The 25656-nt window shown below is 40.3% G+C and overlaps 1 protein-coding gene across 6 annotated transcripts in view; it reads left to right on the top strand.

Moving 5' to 3' along the window:
* DNAH14 (dynein axonemal heavy chain 14) overlaps positions 1-25656 on the top strand; it is a 230415-nt gene that overhangs the window by 81640 nt on the left and 123119 nt on the right. For 5 of the 6 annotated variants that reach the window (XR_014781397.1, XR_014781398.1, XM_084793762.1 and 2 more), the window contains exons 33-41: positions 122-308; positions 1370-1446; positions 3603-3774; positions 8633-8722; positions 15155-15289; positions 16758-16973; positions 19798-19891; positions 22441-22649; positions 23970-24222. Coding sequence is in view for 4 of the 6 variants with exons in the window: in XM_084793762.1 (XP_084649888.1) it covers positions 122-308; positions 1370-1446; positions 3603-3774; positions 8633-8722; positions 15155-15289; positions 16758-16973; positions 19798-19891; positions 22441-22649; positions 23970-24222 (1433 nt within the window). In the remaining 2 variants the exon portion in view is untranslated. The remainder of the gene's footprint in view (positions 1-121; positions 309-1369; positions 1447-3602; positions 3775-8632; positions 8723-15154; positions 15290-16757; positions 16974-19797; positions 19892-22440; positions 22650-23969; positions 24223-25656) is intronic. The other variant, XM_084793763.1, reaches the window with a different exon arrangement.

Here is a 25656-nt window from a genome sequence, read left to right as displayed (position 1 = left end):
CAAAAAAAAAAAAAGCCAGTAGAATTATTTGAGGGCAAAGGAATATATTTTGAAATTTGAAAAGTTGCCAATACAAAAGGATTTGTATTATTATTGCTGCTGTTTTCCTTTTCCTCCTTAGACATAAAGGCCGAGTCGAGCTCCCGGGTAACTTAAAGTCTCTGTTTCGCTCAGTGGCGATGATGGTGCCCTACTATAAAATAATCACTGAAGCAATTCTATTTTCATTTGGTTTCAAATATGCAAGATTGCTGTCTGGAAAGCTAGTTAGCATTTACGACTTAGCTGACAAGCAGCTCTCAAAACAGGTGAGGAACTGCCTCTCTCCAAATACATAGCTGTGACTCACAGATGTTTCTGCTATTGGGCACGAATCAGCAGGACCAGCCCCACCAGGAAATGGGAACGTCTGTCTTCAAAGCAGCTATGCGTCCATGGTCCCAGGTCTAGAAAAGGTGATGGCATCCAGGTTATTTCAGATCACATCTGCTCTCTCTGCTCATGATGTCAGTCTCCAGATCAGGGTCCTCCGGCTCTTTTTACATCTCAGGAATTGGGAGGACTTGTAAAAACTCTAATACCAGGCTTTATCCTTGGTCTGATGCTGTATGTCAGTGCACCACAGAACACTGCGCTTGGGAGCTCAGCTACTAATGCTGCAGATTCAAATCCCACACCATTCTGAGAATCGTTCTGGGATTTGGATATTTTTTTCGAACCCAAAAGGTTTGGGCAGCTAAACCAGTTCTTCCCCAAAGTCATCCTTTCTCTAATATTAGGTCTCCCACTTCCTCTTCCCAGTTCTTAGACAGTTTAACACAGATGCTATATGACTGTTAATGCTGCTCCTGAGTAGTGTGGCCTGAAGTCCTCAGTACTGGAGAGGCTGAAACAATGACAACACTGAGCTCAAGAGTTCAAGACCAGGCTGGGTGACATAGAAAAACTCTGGGGAAAGGGAAAATGGAGGACAAAAACATAAGGCAAAGGACCTTCAGGGGTACCAACTTAGAAAAGAAATAAGGGCAGTAGAGGCAGAATTGAGCTTTCTGGATTTGTACAGATAGCTCCTTTTCTAGATTAGATGATTATAAGCCCAGTAGTGGTGGTAGTGCGTGCATTTAATCCTAGCACTTAGAAGGCAGAGGCAAGTGGATTTCTGTGGGTTCAAGGCCAGCCTGGTCTACAGAGTGAGTTCCAGGACAGCCATGGCTACACAGAGAGACCCTGCCTCAAAAAATGCAAAAAGAAGAAAGACCGTCAGAAAGGATGGATGGTTACTAAGGTACGTATGCATGTAATTGTTTTAACTGGTTCTATTTTTCCTTGAGAACTGTTAGTAACTCAAATATTGAATGCTGTCTTTTAGGAGCATTATGATTTTGGCATGAGGACCTTGAAGACAGTTTTAATAATGACAGATAAGAAGAAACAAGAGTATAAATGGTCAGTTGAATTTTGGATTTAGTGTTAAATAAGGAGGGCAAGCTAATACAGGAGGCCATCAGAGCTCTGCAGTGAGACAGAATGGCAGGGGCTTGAATTAGCACCAGGCCATGGGCTCCCAATCTCGGTAGAGCTTATTCTTTAAAAGGCACATTACTTATGCATAATAAAACATGCAGAGAAGTAAAGACCCTTCTAGAAGAGAAGTAACTTTGTGAGAAATGTAAAATGTACCCGCATAAAACAGGCGCGGACTTCTTGTAGTTGTCTGTAATTAATGGAACATTGCTAGTCACACAGTATCAATGTCACATTAGGCACTGTGAGTAATTTAGAGATGATTCAAAGTTCATGGGAGGATTGTGTAGACTATATACAAACACAGCATTTTATGTAAGGGACTTGAACATCCACTGACTTTGGTACCTTAGGAAGGAAACGAGCCACTACCTGCAGAAAGATCAGGTGCTGCACCATTTACCAAGACAAACTCTAAAATAATCAAGGAACTTAAATGTAAACGAACTTCAAACATAAAACCATCCGAAGGAGAAACTGTCTTTGATATTCTTGGGGTACAGCAGATTCTTCTCCCGTGCTGGGGTTCACCTAAGGCCTTCTGTTAGTGATTTGCTCGCTGCTATGGCAACATGCCTGCCCAAGAAGAGAGGGTTTGGGTTGACTCAGGATCCATCATGGCAGCAGGAGCACGTGTGTCTGCACTGAGGAAGCTCAGCTTCCCATCTCCTTTTTAATCCCATTCAGAACCCCAAGGAATGGCGTCACCCACAGTTAGGGTGGGTCTTCCTAGCAGAGTTAACCCCGTCTAGAACTTTGCAGACATAAGCACAGGCTTGTCTCCACAGTCACTCTAAATTCCATCAAATTGACAGTCGACGTTGACCATCACAGGCCTCATATGACTTTTAAAACTAAAACTCAAAATCTAGACTCCAAGGGGCTGGAAGGATGGCTTAGTGGGTAAGAGAACTGGCTGCTCTTCCAGAGGACCTGGGTTCGGTTCCCAGAAGGTGACTCGCAACTGTCAGTAATTGCAGTTCTGTGGAATCTGACACACTCACACAAACACACATGCAGGCAAAACATCCATACACGTAAAAAAAAAATTCTAGAACCGATAAAAGAAGATATTTATAATAGATAAGGATCTACTTATCTCAAACGACTTAAAGGCCCCGATTCTATAAGGACAAGTTAGAAATTACTTCTGTGGATTTGAAAACATAACAAACTAGAGCAGACAGTATTTGCAACTCATGCGACGTGCAACAGTGCTTGCATTCAGACCTGAGTGGTCTAGGATAAACTCCCCTGAGAAATAAAAGCACAATTCAAGTCAAATCAAGCAAGTTAATCCAATCTCAGAAAGATAAATATCCTATAATTTTCTTTAATTTGTAGTTCCTAGGCTTCATACAGACACACAAAATTATGTTTGCATATATAATATAAAAGTAGATGCAGAACTGTGTAGAAGAGTAAAGGGGACTAATTGGGATGGGAGAAGGGACATGAAATGGATAATCTCAAAGTATATTATATGGTACATGTAAATATGTGTATATATCTGCTATAGTAAATTATATGTGCATTATATGCTCATGTAAACGTTTCTTGTGAAACACAGTTACATGTATATGTAACATACACAACAAAAGCATTTTAATGAAGAAAAAGTAAAGCTAATCAAACATTCTTTTATTCCTTAAAGGCTTTGAGTATCACCTTAAAATCTTGCCAAAATGAAAACAAAGAATAACAGCATTTTTTTGCCACCAAAAAAACCTCATTCCTTTGCCATGTTGAAGAGTATTCAGTGATTCTGAGAATTTAAACAAAAGAATATATCTTTGGGGAGATGTAATTTTTCCTGCCTACACAAGTGGTTTCCTCCCTTGTATTCCTTAGGGGAATTTCCCAAAGCTCCTCTTTAATTTAGCAAGCAAAGAACATGGGATGGTTTGTAACAAGGAAAGGGAAGTTCAGAAATGATGCAACTCTATCATAATCACAACATTTTTAGACAGTATAATAAAAAGAAAAGACAAGAAAATGCTCAAGAGCTGGATATTTAGCCAGAATATCCACAGAACAGGCTTATAATTGTTCGTGTTTGTTTTCTTCAATGGCAACAGTGACAACAAAAACAATCTCTCTGAAATAGACGAATCCCTGATCATTATTGAGGCAATCCAAGAAGCGAGTTTATCAAAGTTTCTTCCTGAAGATGTCCAACCTTTTCAACGAATCATAGACTGTCTTTTTCCTGAGATAAGAGTTTCAAAAGTGCCTCACTTTGCTTTGGAGGTAACAAGACCATGGGAAACACTGCCAGGTTATTTGCAGGTGAAATCAGTGTGGGTTTAAATAGGTTGGCTCTTTCTGAAATACTCTGCCCCTATGGAGAACGTTATAGGATTTTCTGGATAAAAGCCCTTGCAGACATAGTTTTCCCAGGGGAGGGGAAGGAGGCACAGATGGCAGTGGGGTGCTGTGTGCTGAGTTCCCTTCTTCAGGGATGACACTGTTTTGCTGTTACACCACGGTGCTTACTTAACCGTTCTGCTCATATGTGTTTACTGCATTCAGGGTGTTTCCGCAATGCTTCCCTAAGGCATGTGTGATTGCATGAGCAAAGCCACTGTTCAGTTGGCATTGCCGTAAGTATGGAGTCAAAATTATCTTGACAAAAACTGGCTTCCTCCATCTGGCAGCCAGGTCATCCTTCCAGCCTATGATGGATGCCCCTCCCGCCTCTACCTGCTCCTCTGCTCCCTGCTCCTCTTCTCCTCCCCGCTCCCTGTCCCTTCCAGCTTTCCAGACTTTGAAGATATTGATCCCTTTGCCTTGGCCCTGACTTGAGGGATTTTTTTTTCCTTAAGTTATTTCAGGAAGTTCACTATAAACAGCTTTATAACTGCTTTTACTATGTCATTAGGGGATGTAATTACCTTGATGCAACAACCACAGGTTACATACTATGTTTTAGCACATATAAAGCATGTGGAAAACATGGCCATAAATAATGCAGGAAGTATCATGAGAATTCCTCTCAAAAACCACTCAGAGTAGAGGTGTGATCATACTTGCTCTATTACAGCCTGAAAATCAGTGAATCTTAATCGCTGTGGTTCTCCTTGGAACAGCCTTGTTCAGTTATACAGACGCTTGGGTTTCACATTGTAGAGTGTATTCGTATGGAACTGAACAAAGCACTATTTTTTTTTTCTTTCGGAGTGTCAAGGTTTTATTTGGTAATTCTGGTACAAGGTTCTAAGTGAAGCATTGCACTTCTAGGTGATCGCGAAGATTAAGCTTGTGGGTCTACACACGTATTTTTTAGTGCACACTAAAGCACTATTTTGAGGCTTTCAGTTTCATGCTTTTGAGCCCATCCCATTACGTATTTCCTAATCTAGGCTTTCTTTCCTAGACAGCCTGGCAGTCTGAGCCTACATATTACTGTTTTCTTACTTGACCAGCCTTTGACTTAACACACCCTCTGCTTCCGACAACTTGGCATCTCTTCTAGTGTTTGAAATGTGTGTTCCTGTCTTCTTCTAGAGCTTCCGTCTTTTTTAGCAATAGAATTTCCTCCAAGAAAACGCTTTCTCTCTGTCTGTGGAGGTGACAGCCTTGTCCCTTGTTCTGTTAGTATGAGGACGTTCACCGCTTTCTGTGCTGTAAAGTGTTCTACACTGCTGGGGCGAAGCCTGGCAGGGAAGCCATCTTTTGAATGTGCTGTTGGGTTTCATTTGCTAGTATTTTATTCAGGATTTTTGCAGCCATAATCCTCAAATGTACTGATCTTTATTTTTTCATTTTTTTGTAGTGGTTTGTATATTGATATACTGCTGACCCCAAAAACAGGGATTTGGATGTTTTTAAGAAAGAATTTGAAAATAATTAGTGCTAATTCAGTGGTGGAACCATCTGGTCCTGGGCTTTTCTTTAATGGGAAATGTTTTATTATTGATTCAATCTCATCCTTTGTTTTTATGTGTTTCTTCAGGCATCTAATTTTCCCTTAGTCAGCCTTGGTAAGTTGTATATGTTCAGAAATTTGTTCACGTCTTCTGTTTTTCTTACTTGTTGGCATGCTACTGCTCATAATTTTACCTAATGATCCTTCTTGTCATTGTGGTATATATCATAATGTCTTCTTTTTTGGTCTCTAGTTTTATTTATATGATTTTTCTAATTTCTTTATCTAGCTAAAGATTTTTTTTTTCTTTATAGTGTTTGCCTTGTAAGACTGAAGACTTGGGTTTGATCCTTGTCAGTCACATAAAAATCTGGGCGTGGTGGCGCACATTTAAAATCCTCTGCTGGAGAGGTGGAGACAGGAGGTTCCCAGGACTCACTGGCCAGTCAGTCAAGTCCACTTAGTGAGCTCCAGCCAATGAGAGACCCTGTCTCAAAAGAGGTGGACAACGCCCAAGGCTGTCTTCTGCTTTCACATGAATGTGCACACATGAACACATGCACCATCATTACACATGTACCATGCACACATACTGATTTAAAACTTTTGTTCATCATTTATATTTTTAATCTTTACTTAGTTCTGTATTTATTTAATATTTTTTCTTACTGCTAGGTTGGAATTTCAGTTACTCTTGTTTTTTTCGTTTAATTCCTTGAGGTACGACAGTGTGTTATTTATCTGAAATCTTCTCTTTAAATAATTTTTTTATTATGTGTTTGAGTATTTTGCATGCATGTATGTCTATGTACCATGTGCATGCCTGGTGCCTGCAGAAGCCAGAAGAGAACGTAACATCCCCTGGAATGCGAGGTAGAGACCACTGTCAGCCACCATGTGGGTGATAGGACTGGTACCCAGGTCCTCTGCAAGAGCAGTAAGTGCTCTTAGCCACTGAGTCATCTCTCCAGCCCCAGAAGTCTCTGGTTTTGGCGATGGGTGTATATAAAGTTCTTCTCATCCTTCCTTCCCTCTAATTACATAGTTTCGGGTATACAATGTAGCCATTATAATCTGTCTCGTTACATTTTGTAGCTTCTGTGCCGATGAGATGGTTCAGCAGCTGAGTTGCTTGCAATCAAGCCTGACGGATTTGCGTTTGGTCCAGTCAAAGGAGAAGAGAGCTGACTCCCACCCCACCCCACCCCACCCCACCCCACCCCCCGGGGTCCTTCTGGACCCCGTTTCATTCCCTGTGTTTGTTTAGTATTCAAAGTGTTTCTTGTAGCTACCTTCTAACTTGATGCTGCCATGGTTGCATAATACATGATATGGCTTCAGTTCCTTTTGTTTTACTTTGCTGATACTTGTCTGTGGCCAGCTGTAAGACAGAGAGCTTCCTGTGTGATGTTAAGGAGAACTCGCTTTTGCAGCTGCTGGGTGGGAAGTGGTCTGTGCCTGTCTGCTGGGACCTTTGGTTCGTGGTGCGGTTTAAATCTGACATTGCAGGCGAAGTTAGCTTCCCCTGGGTATCTCTGCTAGTTGCTGAAAGTAGAAAGTTAGAGTGGTCCACTGTTGCTGGGTTGTGGTGTGCCTCTCTCTTGAAGTTTATCAGTCTTTATGCTACAGTTTTAGGAACAGCAATATTGGGCGCAAATACCTTTATGCTTATTTTTTATAGCCTTGCTGAACTGACCTTTTATCCTACAGGATTACTCTTTTTGATTGCTTTTCTAGCTTTTTGACTTAAAGTCTGTTTTATCTGAAATAAATCATGCGATTCCTCTTATCTTTTGAATACCTACTTTCTTTATCCACTTTTGAAATTTCTTCTTCTCCCTCCCTTCCTGTCTTTTAACTACCTCCAAGAAGCATCACATATAGTTCTGAATTACTTAAAGCAAGATTATAGATGTATCCAGAAGCAATCCAAAGTAAGAACTCTGTTAAGATGTGTAGCCAGAGGGACGGGTTGCCAGACATCTCTCAATGACCATGATTGGGTGGCTCATTGTTCACTATATATGCTTCAGATTTCACGCCTGTGCGACTTCTTTCCTCAACCCAGATCAGCTTCATAATGACTCAACTGCTTGAGGCTGGGGCCTCAGGTGAGCAGTCTCATCTGGTTGTTTGTGAGGCCTTTTACACACTCACCATTTGCCTCTCTCTGTCTCACCTAGGAGCTGCCGGTCTCCACGGCCTAGTCCTGGCCAGTGGCTCTTCTGTCTGCTTTGTTCTTTGTCATTATAAAGATGCAAGGAGACAGGAGCAGACGGGAGACACAATTACCAATTATCCACGTGGAGATAAACCCTCCTTTAGAAGGAAACACGGCTTCCCATTCTTTTTGGTTGGGGGATGGGATTCTTTTTCTTTTTCTCTTTTTTTTTTTTTCTGTTTTAGACATTTTAAGGAAGTAAATCATGCTTACAACTTAACAGTTTTGTTTATTGTCTTAGAACATTCCCTTAGAAACATTGATCATTACAAAATTGAAAGCCACCACAATGGCGATAGAACCACCTTTTACATTTTATTTTAATGTAGGGTGAATTAATATTTGTAGCTAAATATTTGTAAAATATATTTCAATTAAAATATAAGTACATCACCACTCCCCCCTTTCCTTTCTTCCCTTCAGTGCCTCCTGTGTCCCATCTCACTCCCTCATAAGTTGATGGCCTCCTTTTCTTTGATTGTTATTGTTATAAATATATGCACTGACATAAACAACACATGCTGAGTCCATTTTTGTTGCTTTGTGTATATGATTTTACATATTAATGAATCTGAAAGTAGGGATTCTTGGTTGGAAGGGGGGAGGGTTTATGAATTTGCTACCAAAGGTCTGTGAACATAAACTTTTCTTTGTGTTGCACTTTCTGGTGAGGAAAATAAAATGATGGCTTTCATTATTCTCAAGGAAGTTGGTGAACTAAAAAAAAAGTTCTTGTAAACTACAATCGTTAATAAATAGTTAAGAGGCTCTAAATTATTACAGTTTAAGGGTTTGGGCTGGGGGCATGGCACAGTAGTGGATCCTTAGGCTAGTTTGTGCAAGGCCCTGAGTTCTATCCCCAGAACTATAACAGGTCAATAAATGGATGGATACATAGATAGATGATAGATAGATAGATAGATAGATAGATAGATAGATGCATAGATAGATAGATGCATGCACATGTACATATATATAATCATATTATAATGCATTTTAATATACTTATGTCCTTTTAGAAAGCGATATCTATTGCAACAGAACAATTAGGCTTTCAACACTGGCCATCTCAGAAAGAAAAGATCATACAGTTTTATAATCAACTTCAGGTGAGTATAAAATTGCATCTCAGCAGGTTCTTTACCTGGGTTGCAGTCAGTAAGATCAAGTTCAAAACAACACAGTAAGAACAAAAGAGAGCAGCTAGGGCACTCTGAAGCTTGGTGGCATAGTAAGTGTTTTCCTAGACTTTGTATCTCACCTTAATTCAACACACTGCATTGATATTTTCACTTTTATTTAATAATATATACTTGTCAGAGCCCTACAAGTGTAATGTAAAATAGGCTGAATCCCATTGCTATCCCATCTTTAAACTTGCCGTTCTGCCTGGCTGTGGACCTATGTTGTGCATTTTCACAAACACTAGAGTGTGCCTACCCATGGTTCCTTGTAATATTCTGTGTCTCTTAAAAACTTTTAGCCGTTTGAGCTTTATGTGAATTGCCGGATTATATACTGTACTCATTTTTCATTTGGTTTATCTTTTTATTAGGAAATGTATATGTTTCTCATTGTATATTTTATTGTTTTATTTCTCATTATGTATTTTTTGGTTGTCTATCTTTTTCTTGGGAAATGTATGTTTCTCATTGTGTATTTTACATTATAATTGTTTATTGTTTGTGTGCATTATGAGTAAATTCTCAAAGTCTCAACTTTTTAGAAGTGTTACTATGTTCACGTTGTATTGAAGATAATTTTAATTCAGTAGGTCCTATTCCATTATAGTTTGGGCTTTTTGTATCCTATGGTTTTCATTAATATATTTACTCACCTCACATCCCAATCCCCCTTTACCCCCTCCCTCCTCTCCCCCCTGTCCCCCCTTCAAATTCTCCTTGCCCCATTTCTCTTTCCCCTTCTCCTCAAAGAAGGAGAGCCCTTCCCAGTGGGTACCAACCCACCCCGATACATCAGGTCACAGTAAGACTAGGCACATCCTCTCCCACTGAGGCCAGAAAAGGCAACCCAGATAGGGGAAAGGGACCCAAAGGCAAGCAACAGAATCAGAGACAGCGCCTGTTCCAGCTACACATCTGCTACATGTGTGCAGGGGATCTAGGTCCAGCCTATATATGGTTTTTTGTTGATGATTCAGGCTAGCTCTTCTTGTAGTATCCTTGACTGTGTGTGTGTGTGTGTGTGTGTGTGTGTGTGTGTGTGTGTGTAATGTATTATGTATAGCTGTGAGCCACCCTGCGGTTGCTAGGAACTGAACTCAGGACCTCCGGAAAAGCAGTCAGCACTCCTAACCTCTGAGCCATCTCTCCAACTCATGTCTTTGACTTTTAAAGTTGCTTTTTATGAAACCTGTGTTTGTTTCTCAGTTTCTCTCTTAGCCCGGCTATCATACCAATAATTGAGACTCTATTATATGATTTAAATAAGCTTCACAGCACAAGAACTGAGCAGTTATTACTTTATTCTTAACCCTCTAAGCTAATTTGGCTTCCTCCCAGAGATACTTGTGCTTTGTAGCTTTTCCTGTTCCAGATGCCTCTCCTGATGTCTACTGAACTTCTCCCATGGCTGAATCCCCCTGGCCGGATCTTCTAATTCCTCCTCCCCTGGCTGGCAGGAAATCCAGCCCCATCTCTCCCATGCTCAGCAACTGGCTGTAAGCTACTTTACTGGCATATCAGGGGAGAATAGGGAAGCAATGTTTACACAGCACTGAGGCAGGAGATTCTTAGAACAAGGGTTGCACCCAGATAGGGAGGGCCCAGAAATCAGCATTTGAATTGCACAATAACTGTGTTGCCTACACTTGACCCTTCCAGCTCCCTCGGTCCTTACCCCCACTCTTCCACAAGACTCCCCTAGCTCCACTTATTGTTTGGCTGTGGGTCTCTGCATCTGTTTCCATCAGCTGCTGGGTGAAGCCTCTCAGAAGACAGTTAGTTATGTTAGGCTCCTGTCTGCAAGCATAGGAGAGTATTACTAATACTGTCAGAGATTGGCTTTCTCCCATGGGATGAGTCTCAAGTTGGCCAGATTATGGTTGGCCATTCCATCAGTCTGTGCATAGTTTTTAATCCCTGCACATCTTGTAGGCGGCACAAATTTTGGGTTGAAGGTTTTGTAGGTAAGGTGGTGTCCCCCTCCCTCAACTAGAAGTCCCACCGGGCTACAGGAGGTGGCCACTTCAGGCGCCATACCACGTACTGTTAGAAGTCTCAGTATGGACTCCCAGGAACCTCTCTCACCTCAGGTCTCTGGCTCGTCCCAGAGATGTGCCCCCACTGATTTCTGTTCTCTCTCCCAGCCCTCCCCCTACCCCGACCCCTGTTTCTTCACACCTGATGAGCCCCCATTCCCCTCCCCACCCTGTCTTCCACCCAGTGCCCTCCTTCCATCCACCTCTGATGTCTATTTTAGTTCCCCTTCTGAGTGAGAGTCAAGCATCCTCCCCAGAGCCCTTCTTGTTACTTAGCTTCTTTGGGTCTGTGGATTGTAGGGTGGTTATCCTGTACTTTGTGGCTAATATCCACTTATAAGTGAGTACATACCATGTGTATCTTTCTGGGTCTAGGTAACTTCACCTAGGATGATGTTTTCTAGTTCCATCCATTTGCCTGCAAATTTCATGGTATCATTGTTTTTGTTCATTTGTTTGTTTGTTTGTTTTGGAGGGTTTGGGGGGGTTGTTTGTTTTTCTAGACTGAGTTTCTCTGTGTAGCCTTGGCTGTCCTGAATTTGCCTTGTAGACCAGGCTGGCCTCATTGTTTTTAATAACTGAGTAGTATTCCATTGTGTAAATGTCCCGCATTTCCTTTATCCATTCTTCAGTTGAGGGACATCTAGGTTTCCAATATCTGGCTATTTTGAATAAAGCTGCTATGAATATAGCTGAGCAAGTGTTCTTGTGGTATGGTGAAGGATATTTTGGATATATGCCCAAGAGTGGTATAGCTGGGTCCTGTGGTAGGACCATTTCCGATTTTCTAAGTAAGCACCAGACTGATTTCCAAAGTACTTGTACAAGTTTTCACTCCTGCCAGCAATGGAGGAATGTTCCCTTTGCTCCACATCCTGACCAGCATGTGTTGTCATTTGAATTTTTTACCTTAACCAGTCTGATGAATGTAAGATGGCATCTCGCAGTCATTTTGATTTGCATTTCCCTGATGAATAAGGACATTGAACATTTTTAAGTGCTTCTCTGCCAACAAAGATTCTCTGCTGGCACTGTATCCCATTTGTTGAAGATGCTTTTATTCCATTGTATGGTTTTTGCTTCCTTGACAAAAAAAAAAGTGTCTATAGGTGTGTAGGTTTATTTCTGAGTCTTAAATTTTATTCCATTGATCTCCCTGTCTGTTTTTATGCCCAATATCATGTAGTTTTTATTACTATTTCTCTGCAGTACAGCTTGAGATCAGGGAAGATCTTTTATGTCTTCGGATTGTTTTAGCTATTCTGGGATTTTAATTTCTCCATATGAAGTTGAAATTGCTCTTTCACAATTTTTAAAGGGCTGTGTTGGAATTTTGATAGAATTGCATTGAATCTATAGATTACTTTTTGTAAGATGGCCATTTTCACTATCCTACCAATCCAAGAGCATAGGAAATCTTTCCATCTTTTGATATCTTCTTCAATTTCTTCCTTCAGAAACTTGAAGATCTTGTCATACAGATCTTTCACTTGCTTAGTTTGAGTTACACTAAGATATTTTATATTATTTGTGGCTATTGTGACAACTGTTGTTTTCCTAATTTTTGTCTCAGTCTGTTTATCATTTGCATAAAGGAGGGCTACTGATTTTTTTTTTTTAGTTAATTTTTTATCCAGCCATGTTGCTGAAGTTGTTTATCAGCTGTAGGAGTTCCTTGTAGAATCTTGGGGGGTCACTTATGTATACCCTAATATCACATGTGAATAGCGATTCTTCTTTCTTTGCAAGGTGTGCCCATTTGATCTCCTGTAGTTGTCTTACGCTAGCTAGAACTTCAAGTACTATACTGAACAGATATAGAGAGTGTGAGCAGCCTTGTCTTGCTTCTGATTTTAGTAGAATTGCTCTAAGTTTCTCTTCATTTCATTTGATGTTGGTTATTGGCTCGCTGTATATTATTTTTATTGTGTTTATGTATACACTATGTTTCCCTGATCTCTCCAAAACTTTTATCATGAAGGAGTACTGGGTTTTGTCAAAGGTTTTCTTAGCATCTAATGAGGTGAACGTGTGTCTTTTTTTTTTCTTTCAGTTTGTTTATATGATGGGTTACATTGATGGATTTTCATATGTTGAACCATCCCTGCATCCCTGGGATGAAGCCTACTTGATCATGGTGGATGATGTTTTTGATGTGTTCTTGGATTCAGATTATGAGTAGTTTATTGAATATTTTTGTATCAGTGTACATAAGAGAAATGGATCTGAAAATCTCTCTTTATTGAGTCTTTGTGTGGTTTAGGTATCAGGGTGACTGTGGCCTCATAGAATGAGTTTGGTAATGTTATTTCTGTTTCTATTCTGTGCTAAAAACCGTCTTGTCCTGGGCTTATTTTAGTTGGGAGACTTTTAATGACTGATTCTATTACCTTGGGTGTTATAGTACCATATTAATATTTTACATGACCTTTATTTAATGTTGGTAAGTAGTATCTATCAAGAAAATCTTCCATTTCATTTAGATTTTCCAAACTTGTGGAGTATGGGCTTTTGAAGTAAGACCTAATTCTTTGGATTTCCTCTGTCTGCTATTATGTCCCCATTTTCATTTCTGATTTTCATCAAGTTGCATATTGTTTCTCTGCCTTTTAGCTAGTTTGGCTAAGGGGTTTGTCTGTATTGTTGATTTTCTCTTAAGAACCAGCTCTTGGTTTCACTGATTCTTTACATTATTCTCTTTGTTTCTAATTTATTGATTTCTGCCCTGAGGTTTTTTTCCTGCTGTCTATTCCTCTTATATGTATTTGCTTCCTTTTGTTCTAGAGCTTTCAGGTGTGCTGATAAGTTGCTAGTGTGAGAACTCTCCAATATTTTTATGAAGCTACTTAGTCCTAATAACTTTCTTCTTAGCACTGCTTTCATTGTGGCCCATAAGTTTGGGTATGTTGTGTTTTCATTTTCATTGAATTCTAGAAAGGCTTTCACTTTATTTCTTCCCTGACCTGTGAGTAGAGAGTTGTTTAGTTTCCATAAGTTTGTAGGCTTTCTGTTGTTTCTGTTGTTCTTGAAGTCCAGCTTTAATCCATAGTGGTCTGATAAGACACATGGGGTTATTTCAGTTTTCTTGTATCTGTATATGGTCAATTTTGGAGAAGATTCCATGAGGTGCTGAGAAGAAAGAGTATTCTTTTGTGTTTGGGTGAAATGTTCTGTAAATATCTGTTAGGTCTATTTTACTCATAACATCTGTTAGTTTCATTGAGTCCATTGATGTGGAGAGATATTAATGACCAATGATTGTTAATTCCTGTTATTTTTTACATTGGTGGTGGTGGTGGTGATAGTAGTAGTGGTGTGTTTTTTTTTGTGTGTGTGTGTGTGTGTGTGTGTGTGTGTGTGTGTGTCCATGTCCCTTCTTTTGGTTTTGTTGGTCTGAAGTTATTTAACTTCTGTGTTGTATTGGGTGTAGCTAACCTCCTTGGGTTGGAATTTTTCTTCTAATATCTTTTTTTAGGGCTGGATTTGTGGATAGATATTATTTGAATTTGATTTTGTTGTGGAATGTTTTGCTTTCTCCATATATTGTGATTGACAGCTTTGCTGGTTATACTAGTCTGGGATGACATCTGTGGTCCCTTAAAGACTGCAAGATATCTAGCCAGGCCCTTCTCACTTTTAGACTCTCCTTTAAGAAGTCAGGTATAATTCTGATAGGTCTGCCTTTAAATGTTACTTGGCCTTTTTCCCTTGTGGCTTTTAATATTTAGTCTTTGTTCTGTACATTTAGTGTTTTTATTATTATGTGGCATGAGGACTTTCTTCTCTGGTCCAATCTATTTGGTGTTCTGTAAGCTTCTTGTATGTTTATAGGCACCTATTTCTTTAGATTGAGAAGTTTCCTTCTATGATTTTGTTGAAAATATTTCCTGGGCTTTGGAGTGGGAGTGGGAGGACCATTAGGAGCTGAATCATACTTAAGGCCAAGTTGATGAAGAGTAAAAGTAACAACAAAGGACAAAGAGGAGCAAGAATGACTAAGGGGAGGCTAGCATGGAAAGAAAAAGAAAAAGAGGAAAAGCATCGTTACACAACTCAGCAGTTCAGAAAGCCGCAAGGAATAGGAAAAAGTAGGAAATCAAAAGAATCACCAAGAATTTAAAAATATTTCTTGATTAGGACATCTCCTGTCATTTCAGCCTTAACCTATACAATAAAGCAGAGGCCAGCCTATCGTGGATTGAGCAAACGTATGAAGGAAGCGTGTGTGTGTGTGTGTGTGTGTGTGTGTGTGTGTGTGTGTGTGTGTGTGTAGAAACTTTAAGAAGTTCCTCAGTACACTAGTCTGTGAATTTCGTTTTAGGCTTCTGTTGGTATGATGCTAGTGGGCCCAACAGGTGGAGGGAAGACGACCATCAGGAGAATTTTAGAGAAAGCACTGGTGATGCTCCCGCTGACAGAAGTCTTATCACGTAAAAAAGGGCAATCTGGCTCAAAAGTAAGTATCTGCTAACTAAGGTATTTTTCATCTGTGAACAGCTTATACTTTAGCATATATATTTATTTCTCCTACTTACTAGATTTATTGCTAGTTTTATAGTAAAAAATCATTGTGGTAAGTGAGATTTTTTAAATTTACATGTCAGACTGGTGATGAGGAATGTAACATAAAATAATTAACTTATATGTTTTGTATTTAGCTTCCTGAGTATCAATCCAATTGCTTCCAGAGTATCGATTCAGTCATCTTCGAATAAAAATAATTATACTTCTTTTTCCAGTATTTATATGATCTTTCTTCTGCTATTAAGTTGATTAACCCTCCAAGACAGTATCAACTATATTTTTATTCTTTATTTTACCTGAAATGCATTTAAAGTTTCAATATGATATTACCTTTATGCCGAATAACTTATTCTTTATTTTTTCTAGAATTTTTTTTCTAGAAAATGTTTACCAGATTTGTAAGTTTCTGGTCCACAAAACTTTGGATTTTTGTGATTGGAACTTATATGATGATTGTTAGGGAGCTGGAGAGATGGCTCAGCAGTTAGGAGCACTGGCTGCTCCTTCAAAGGACCTGTGCTCAACTCCCAGGATACACATGGGAGCTCACAACCATCTGTAACCCCAGTTCCGGGGGATCTGCTGCCCTCTTCTGCTTCTACAGGCACAGTCATGCATACAGACAGACGCTCATGCAAGCAAAGCACCCATACACATAAAAGGAAATTAAACTTAGTCTCTATTTTGTCTTTTAGCTGGTTGGTGTAAAATATGCTGTGTTTTGATAGACTTATTACTATTAATAATACTAGCTGTCTGTGGAGTCGCAATATAAAGTAAAAGACTCCACTAAACTACACAACCTTCAATTATTGAAGATTTTGTTGGTGATGGTATACTCCCTCATCTTAGAAAGTCAGCTTCATAAGTTACGTGCAATTTTTTCTCTCAGTATGAAATTTCTTCTTCAGAATTGTTCATGTTGTAGTCTCTAATTCTTATCTTGTACATCTGTACCCATAACCTCTTCTTCTGCATTAAGTGAGTGTGTGTTTTCTGACAACATGTCTGCCCCTTACCCTGCTTAAATCTGAAAGAGATAAAACAGAAAAGCTCAGGTGGAGCCCACACAAATTAAACTTTTGTGGATAATATCCAAGTAGACCAGGAGGGCACCCTGCTTTCAGGCCTCTCTACACTCTGGTTCCACATCCCAGTCAGAGCCTGTGTTCTGCAGTGGAGCTCAGTGAGATCTTTTCTTGACGTAGCTACTTGTGTTATTTAGAATTTTTTTAAAGACAAGTCAGTTTTTTTCTGTCTTGTTAATTACTAGACATGTTTTGTTTGATGTAAAAGATTTTTCCTAAAATGTATTTGGCAACAACTGTAGAAAAAAATTAAGTAATTGTGCTATAACTAACGATTAAAACAATGTTGGATATTCCATCCCCTCTTCCCAGTTTGTAGGAAGAAAAGGAAAAGTAGATGTTTGTGTTCTGAATCCAAAATGTGTCACTCTTCGAGAACTGTATGGACATCTGGACATTAATACCATGGAATGGACTGACGGGTTGTTGTCAGCAGTAATTCGAAATTATGTTCAGATTAGCACTGCGGATTACTCCAAGAAAATCAGTCACCTTAAACTAATGCCGAGAAGCACGGACTTATCTAATGTAAGTTTAGTATGGAATTTATTATTTTCCTTTGACTAATATAGACAGGTGCATAGTTCAAGCTATTTGTTAAAATATCATTAGCCACCTACTCATGTAAGAGGAAGAAGTATTATGAACAGTTTTTTTAAATGTAAGTTACATTATTAGAAAATGTCCCAGGCCTTTAATCCCAGCACTCGGGAGGCAGAGGCAGGTGGATCAATGTGAGTTCGAGGCCAGCCTGGTCTACAAAGCAAGTTCGGGACAGCCAAGGCTGCACAGAAAGACCCTGTCTCAAAAATCAAAAGAAAAAAAATAGAAAATGCATTAATAAGTTTTTAAGTGGTCAGTAAACCATAGAGTGAAGTTGAAGATAATTGTGTTTAAAGGAATGCAAAGAGAGTTAAGCCTAAGATAGAGGACAGCCTGGCCAAGTATCACCAATGTGCCTTATAGATTAAAGAAATGAGGATGGCTTTATTTAAAAATAAATAAATACACTATTTGATGCAAAATTTGTTAAACAGTAAATATAAGTGGTAAAAAAATGAAAAATTGTGTTCTTATAAGTAATACACAAGATTATTGATAATTTTCAATAGGTAAGCAAAAGGTGATATTTGAAACCAAAGGGTTAGTAAAGATACGAAATAATAGTCCACATTTGCCAGCTCATAAAGTAATATACAAACATAATTAAGAACCACTTTGAGAATATAATCATATCTCAGAATCCATGAGTTTCACCTCTGCAGATTCACCCAAAAATAGATACAAACTATTTGGAAATGAAATGGGTCTGTACTAAGTGTGTACAGACGTTTCCTTATCAATCTAACAGCGTCGTATCTAACCTCTAATGTGTGTTAGATTGAGTAATTCAGACATGAAGGTATGTGTAGGTTATATATAAATGCTGTACCATTTTACATAGGATACACGAGCATTCTTAGGCTATGGTGTTTTCCGGGGCTTCTAAGAAACAGTTTTCTCAGTAGATAACAAAGAATAGTTGAACATGTTGAGATTAGTACATAAGTATTCCCTTAATTTAAAAATAAATTCCTAGCATTTAAAGAAATGGTTTTATTAATCTGGTGCTATATTTTTGTATTGGTTAAAAAGATGCATTCCTTATGAAAAGCTATGAGTTATCTCTCTACCATATGAAACATTTATATTGTCTCAGACTCAAGAAACACATTTAAAAACATACTCTTTGTGGACTTGTCTTTTCAGTTTTATCATGAAGGTATTCTGAATTTTACCAAATGCTTTTTTTTTAAATCTGTTGAGATAATACATTTTTGTGCCTTGTTTTGTTGATGACGTGTATCGAGTTCAGTTTGTATGTATGTGTTAAGCCATGTTGCATCTCTGAGATATATCCCACTTGACCATAGCTAAATCCTTTATGTATAGTATTCTGTTTGGGTTGCTGATATTTTGCCTAAGAATTTTGCATTTGTTTTGATGGAGGTCATTGGCCCACAGTTTTCTGTTTATTGTGTTCCTGTCAGTTTGGTCTCATGGAATGAGCCAGAAGAATTCCTTTCTCTTTACTTTTCTAGAATATGTTCTAGAATATTTGTGTTCATCTTTTTTGCCTGCAGTGACGCTAGCTGGTCCAAGCTTTTGTTTGAGGAGGAATTTTTTTATTACTGATTTTGCCTCATTGCTCCTTATTGGTCTTTCAGTGTTTTCTGTTTCTCCTTGATTCAGTCTTGGTGATATTCACGTGTCTAGGAGTTTGTCCATTTATTTCACGTAGTCAGAGATACCGGCATTTTGTGTTTAGTGTGTAGTAATCCTTACTGTTCCTGTGCTATCTGCTGTGCTGTCTCAGCTTTCATCTCCTTATCCTGTAAGTCTTCTCCTTTCCACCAGCCAGCAGAAGGTTTGTGGATTCTGCTTGTGTATTCGAAGAGCCCGTTGTTTTACGAGGAAGCAGAACTCGGCTTGAATTCAGGCCCTGTGCGTGGTCACACCTGCTGCCCTGCTCCGCCTTTCCTAAGACAGAATCGCACTGAGTTTTCTAGGCTGGCCTCAAAGTTACTCGAGTCCCCCAGGCAGGCCTCACCTCGTAATCCTTCTGCCCTGGCATCCTAGGTAGCTGAGACGACAGGCCTTCATCCTCATGATCAGCCATTTTGTTGCTCTTAAAAGTTAAGTTACATTTTTAATTCTGTGCCCAGGAGGCAGAAGTGGGCAGATACCTGTGAGGTCAAAGAAACATGGAAAGTTCCAGATCAGAGAGACTCTGTATTAAAACACAAAACTGTTGAGTTCCATATATGCATATAGTTTACAAAGTTTTTGTTGTTACAGTTGTCCCATTGTGGTCATAAAACTATAATCCTTTTTCACAGTTTGTTGGGACTCGGCAGTAACATGAACTATTCAGGAGGGTGTTCCTCGTGCCAGTGCAGAGTGTGAGTTCCTGCAGCTGCTGGGTAGCGGGCTCTGTACCACGTGCTGTGGTCCAGTTGGTGCAGTTGGTACTGTGCGGTTTCTTTGCTGATTTTGCACCAGGATGACTTGATAGTGGTGAAAGCAGAGTGCTAAAGCCCTTCGCTGTTAGTATACCAGGATCCTTCAGCCTTTAAGTCTATTAACATCTGCTCTGTATACCTGGTGCTCTGATGCTGGATTTTTGAATGTTCACATCATCTACAGTTACTTGCTAAGTTCACCTTTTCACTTTGTAGCTACTGTGAGGCTTATGAAAAACACTTTTAAATTATAAGAGCCTATATTAAAATGACAGTTACTCAATAGCGATGATAAAGACAGAAAACTGCTAGCACAATGCTGCATCTTGATTATTCATTATATAATTTAGATTTTCCAAGTTGGTTTCTCCACTGCGGCAGATATCGATAACACCATGTTTATGAAGGAAATAGAAAAAGATGTTAAAATTCCGGAAACTCGTGGTAAGATCTATTATTATTAAATTCAGTGATTTATATAAGTGATTATAATATAAAACATATAAATATAAAACAAGTGATTAATATAGAAAGTAAATTTTGAGCCAATGTGAACTATATTTATGTCTTTACATTTTTGGCCAGTAATATTTTCATTCTTGCCCAGTTCACCTCCTCCTTGTGTATGTGTTTAAAATGTCTCACCACAGCCATCTTGCAGTGTGAGCACATCTTTGGTACGGCATATAACCACTAGAGCCTGAGTAGCCTTCCAGTTCACAAATAATTAGGAATAAAATTGTGTTGATGGTAGAAATGGTGGTATGAGAAACAGCAGTGGCGGCCTCCTGTCTGGGAATGGCAACCCCAAACCATCTGAGTATTGCCAGCAAATGACTGGTCTCTAGCACAGAGCGGGCGTATAATACAGCTGCTGCTTCCGAGGAGCTGACACTCCACCGGGAGAGCCCCAGCCTCCCTTTCCTACGCCAGACTGAGGCCTCGCAGCCGCTCGTCAGCCAGCAGGAGGCTTGTGGTCCACGCTCTAAAGGGGCCTTTCCCTAGTGCGTCTGCCTCCCTGGAGTTTGGGATGACAATAACTGCATCTAGTTAGCTTTCCCTGTGAGGCTGCAGGATAATGGGTAAGGGTAGAGATTTCAAACAGATAGAGCCATCCCCTCAGCAGCGGCTGCCTGGATCCCACCTCTGCTCTCTGGACGGTTCATGGAGGACATTTGAATGTCTTCTGGGTGCTTTTGACTGTTCGCTGTCTGCACTGTGACCTCCCTTACCTGGCTGGGAGGATTCTAAAATCATGGTGACAAGCATTAGCGTGCGGCATGATGTTCTGTGTGTTCGCATCCTCTTCCCCAAAGTGTGTACATTAAAATTCCAACCCTTGAGCTCAAGGCAGTCTTCCATCATGCGGCCATACAGAGTCAAGAAGAGAGGGGCTATAATCGAGATGTGAAATGAACAAATTAAAATTTTTTTAAAGGAAGAAAGAAGCTGTCTCTTACCAAACAGTCTGCCAGCACATAGATCTTAGCCCCCAGCCTTGAGAGCTGGGAAGCATGCATGTGTGCTGTTTATAAGCTGCCTAATCAAAGATGTGGTATTATAGTAGCACAAAGGCTGCAGTGATGTGGGAAGGGTTCTCAGTGTGACAGAGTTTGAACAGGCTTGATTCTTTGATTTTCCTTTGATAGTTTCTAGAAACAGCATACCTAAAAAGTATTCCTAAGCAGAAGATGCAAATTTACAAATCATATTATTATGAAAAAGTATGTGTAAAAATTAAGATTTTTTTTATTGTAAGCCTGCCCTAGTTCCCAAATTATGGCATAGGGACCTAGTATATTTACTAAAATCTTCAGGTACCATAGCTGGGCAGATACTGAGCTATTGTAACCTGACTGTGCTGGCCTGGCCTGCTCCCCAGCCACGTGGCCTGTTAGCTGCCATCGTAGCCTCACCCTGGCTGTTTGTTTTCCATCCATATCCTTAAGGTGGTTCCCCGTCTCTCTGGTTCCCCACCTGAGACCCTCTCCCTGAACTCAGAGGCCCCGCCTTGTCCTCTCCTGCCCAGCCACTGACTGGTCAGTTCTTTCCTTATAAATCAATCAGGAGGTGATGGAGAACAATGGTTACAACACACCAAGACAGGTGATGCTTCATTATGATTATAACATCAAAGTCCGGACTGCCGTCAGGTCTCTGAGTACAGAAATCAGCATTTGAATACGCAGTGCATAAAACATTCTCCAAGAAATATCCAGATTTCCAAGATTTTGAGGGTTAATTATGCATTCAATAGCCTAAGAATGCATTCAAATGTCTAGAAAGTGCTTATAGCCATTTCAAATATATAGCATATTTATTGACATTTAATGAATATGGAGAATATACACATATATACATATACACACATATATGTGCATATATGTATATGTACGTATGTATATGTATATGTGTGTATATATGCATATATAAATAACATATATATGTTAATCTTGTTCATAAAAGTCTAGCACAGGCTTCAGGGTAACACTGGCACTCACTCTAGTGTTTCCTGGGACAATGTTTTCAACTTGGAAAATATTTCCTAGAGGCTGGGGGGTAGCTCAGTAGATAAAGTACTTTCTACGCATGCATGGGACTAGAATTCAGATCCCCAGGACCCAAGCAAGAAGCCAGGTATGTATGAATCTGACATCCCAATAAGAGGCAGAGATAGGAGACGTATGGGGCAAGCTGCCTAGCTAGACCAGCCAAAATTACCACGTGAAGAGACCCTGGCTCCATAAGTCAAAGGGGAAGATGACTGAGGAAGACACCTGACATCATACATGTGCCTGTACATGCATACATACCCTCACACATATATGCCCATGTACAGTCAAATGTGCATACACACTGCACACACATGTATCATGCATAAGTATACACACAAAAAGGAAACTGTTCTCTAATAAGATAGAAAGTTTTCAAGATTGTAATAAAAGAAGTCTGAGATCAGTCTTCACTACACTAAAAATATTTTTTCTTTGCAGATTTTGATTGGCAGTGGATTGTTTTAGATGGCCCAGTGGACACCTTTTGGATAGAAAATCTAAACACTGTGCTTGATGATACTAAAACACTGTGCCTGGCAAACAGCGAACGGATTGCCCTGACTAACAGGATCAGAGTGATGTTTGAAGTGGACTCTCTCTTTAACGTCACTCCTGCTACTATCACTCGCTGTGCAGTGGTGTACATGGTAAGGTCTCAAAGCCTGACCCATGACAGCATGTGCTGTTTAGCAAAGCGGCAGGCAGCTCATCCTCAATCGTGTTTTACCTCTAGTCTCAGCTGAGTGACGCCAGGCACTCAGAAGCTTTAGGTCCCCCTGTAAAGTATATGGTTTTTCTCTTTTTCTTTAAATGTTTCGTTTTCCAACAAACAAATAGTCCCACTTTGGGCAGCACTTGTAGCTTCTCTTTTGCTACTTTGTGGGTTCTTCTTTATCTGCCCCTCCCCCCCCCCCCAGCCAGTTTCGCCTCCTAACACTAGACAGGAGAGAAAGAAGGATAGAGGGGAGAGAGATCCCTGAATCTAATTTCTTTCCTAAGCACTGCTCTTCAGTCTCCCCAACAGTCTGATTAATCAGTCCCTTCTTCCAGTTTTCCGAGTAGTAGCAGCTCCAGGCCATAACAACTGTCGTAGCCCATCTGCTCTGCTCAGCTTCTCCTGGGTCAACTGTCTGCTAACAGTATCTTCTTCTCCAATTGCCTTCTCCTCTCCCTCCGCTAGCCCAGTTCTGCGCCAACTGCCTTCCCTCCTCAAATCTACTCAATCTCCTCTCCATCTCTACTGCCTTTTTAAAATCCTCTCCTGTTCCCAGAAATCCAAGAGGCAACGAACACTGAAGATCATAGGGTCAAGCAGTTCCAAAGGCTAAGGGTTCCCAAAGGACCAGTTGACTAGCAACTAGGGTCCTTTAAAGGGTTGGGCGCACAAGATAAATCACACTCAACCTCCCCCCAAAGCCTCATAATCCAGAAGTAATACTGTCATCAATACGACACTGGGAAACTAGAACATCAGCGTTTCTGACAGTCAGGTTCGGCTGTTGATATGAATTATTTTGCCAACAAAGGAAAGATTGCCCTGAAGCCCTTTTTACTACACGACTCTCAGAATGTGGGGGAAAACAGCACCAAGACGGTAGTGTGGAAGTAGAAAGCATAATGAAACTAATTAGCAGCTGTGAATGGCTCTCCTCTCTAATCCACCTAATTTGGGGTGCCAATTAGAGTGAGAGCTGGGGCTGCCTCAGCTGACCAGCTTCACAGCTAGTACACCCGAGTCTCAAACCCTCATTGTTTGTTTTCTTTTGAAACCGAGATTAAAACTCCAAGACCATTGCAGAGAACTGCGATTTCTTGAGTCCTGTTGTTGTTGTTGTTGTTGTTGTTGTTGTTGTTTTAGCTTTAAATAATACTGAATCTAGCCATGGGGTAGGTGGTAAAATAAAAAAAATTGTTTTAAATGCTATATTTTTGTTTACATAAGATCTTCTTCTGCTTTCTATTACCAGGACCCTGTGGATCTAGGATGGGAGCCTTACATTAAGTCATGGCTTTTGAAAACGTCAAAAACCATAAGTCCACAAGGAATGGAGTGTCTTGGATTAATGATTAAAAAAAGTGTTACAGAAGGGCTTGAGTTTCTGAAAAGGCATAGAAAGTTCCTGTCATATGCAATACAGGACGTGACTGTTATCATGACTCTGTGCAGGCTTCTGGACACTTTATTTGAGTGTATGAATATAAAAAGAGGAACTACAAAAAGTGAGTTTTCCCTGAGCCACAGGGATGATATTGTGTCTTCACTCTCCAGTGGCAGCTCTGGAGAGTGCTAATAGGTGAAAGGGGAAAGAAAAGTGAAGGCAGGAAGAAGTCCGCTCTGTCTGTTTGAGTTGACAGCTAGTGTGTACATAAAACAAGCTAAAACTCTTCTCTTTTTTGTTTGTTTGTTTGTTTGTTTGTTTGTTTTTTCAAGACAAGTTTTCTCTGTGTAGCCTTGGCTGTCCTGAACTAGCTTTGTGGACCAGGCTGGCCTTGAACTCACAGCGATCCGCCTGCCTCTGCCTCCTGTGTGTTGGGATTGAAGGTGTGAGCCACCACGCCTAGCTCAAGCTAAAACTCTTAACAAAGGCGGACATCACCAGGGCAAATTAATAACATACATGTTGAGGTTCATAAAAATGAGTATAAACAGCCTTAGAAGACCTTAAGCAAGAATGCTATGTTGTGTTTTAAGGGTTCCTTCACGTTAGAATCTAAATCTATAATCATGCAGAGGCAAAAGCCGGAAAAGTGACGAAATGAGAAGAGACATGTGTGTTTCCTGTTGGCACTTCAGGCTGGGTAGTTTCTACTGGCTTATCTTTCAGCCCATTATGCCTTAGTTCTGTACAGTTCCCTGTCAGGCCATAAGGACAAATATGACTGCTGCTATTGTCACTGCTTACATTTCTGTTTGACTGGACTACAGCTGTGCCATCTCTGCCGAGCCTTAGCATTGCTGAGATATAATACAGAGTGCTCCTCTGCTTGGGGAGGGTTGCATTCAGATAAATCCACTGTAGCTTAAGGATACCTTAAGCCGAACATAAGCTTGTATGTACCCAAGCTATTGCTGTGGTTTGGGCGTTGCGTCTCCCCCGCAAGGCTAACGTGTTCCAAGTTAGCTGGAGAAAGTAGGTCACTAGGTGCCAGAACTTGAGGTATCTTGTTCCTGGCTCCTTCCCCTCTTGCTCGCTCTCCTTCCCTTTCACAGTGAGGTGAGCAGCCACCTTCCCCACACATCCCCACTGCTCCCCACCACCCCCATGGTGATCTGCCTCATCAAGGTCCGGAGCCAGTTGAACCGACTGCTGTGGACTAAATGTCTGAAATGGAGATGAAAAGTGAGTCCTCCTTCCTCGGGATTATTCACGCTGGGCATTTTGTCACCATAGGAATTTTCTACAAAACAGTTAGACTGAGCTTTCTCCACTGGGAACTAAAACCATTTGCTTTGATAGGTTTTACCAAAACAAAAGAGAGAGAGAGAGAGAGAGAGAGAGAGAGAGAGAGAGAGAGAGAGAGAGAGAGAGAGAGAGAGAACTACTCCAGCTTATTTTCTTCTTTGCCTTGTTTTGTGATGGAGTCTCTTACAGCCCAGGCTAACCTCCTGCCTATTACCTCCTGAATTTGAAACCACAGGCCTGGCTATTACAT

The sequence above is a fragment of the Acomys minous genome (assembly GCF_964271855.1).
Source record: "Acomys minous genome assembly, chromosome: 1".
Taxonomy (NCBI): domain Eukaryota; kingdom Metazoa; phylum Chordata; class Mammalia; order Rodentia; family Muridae; genus Acomys; species Acomys minous.
Note: the sequence above shows the minus strand (reverse complement) of the source record. Positions and strands in the feature narration are given on the sequence as shown.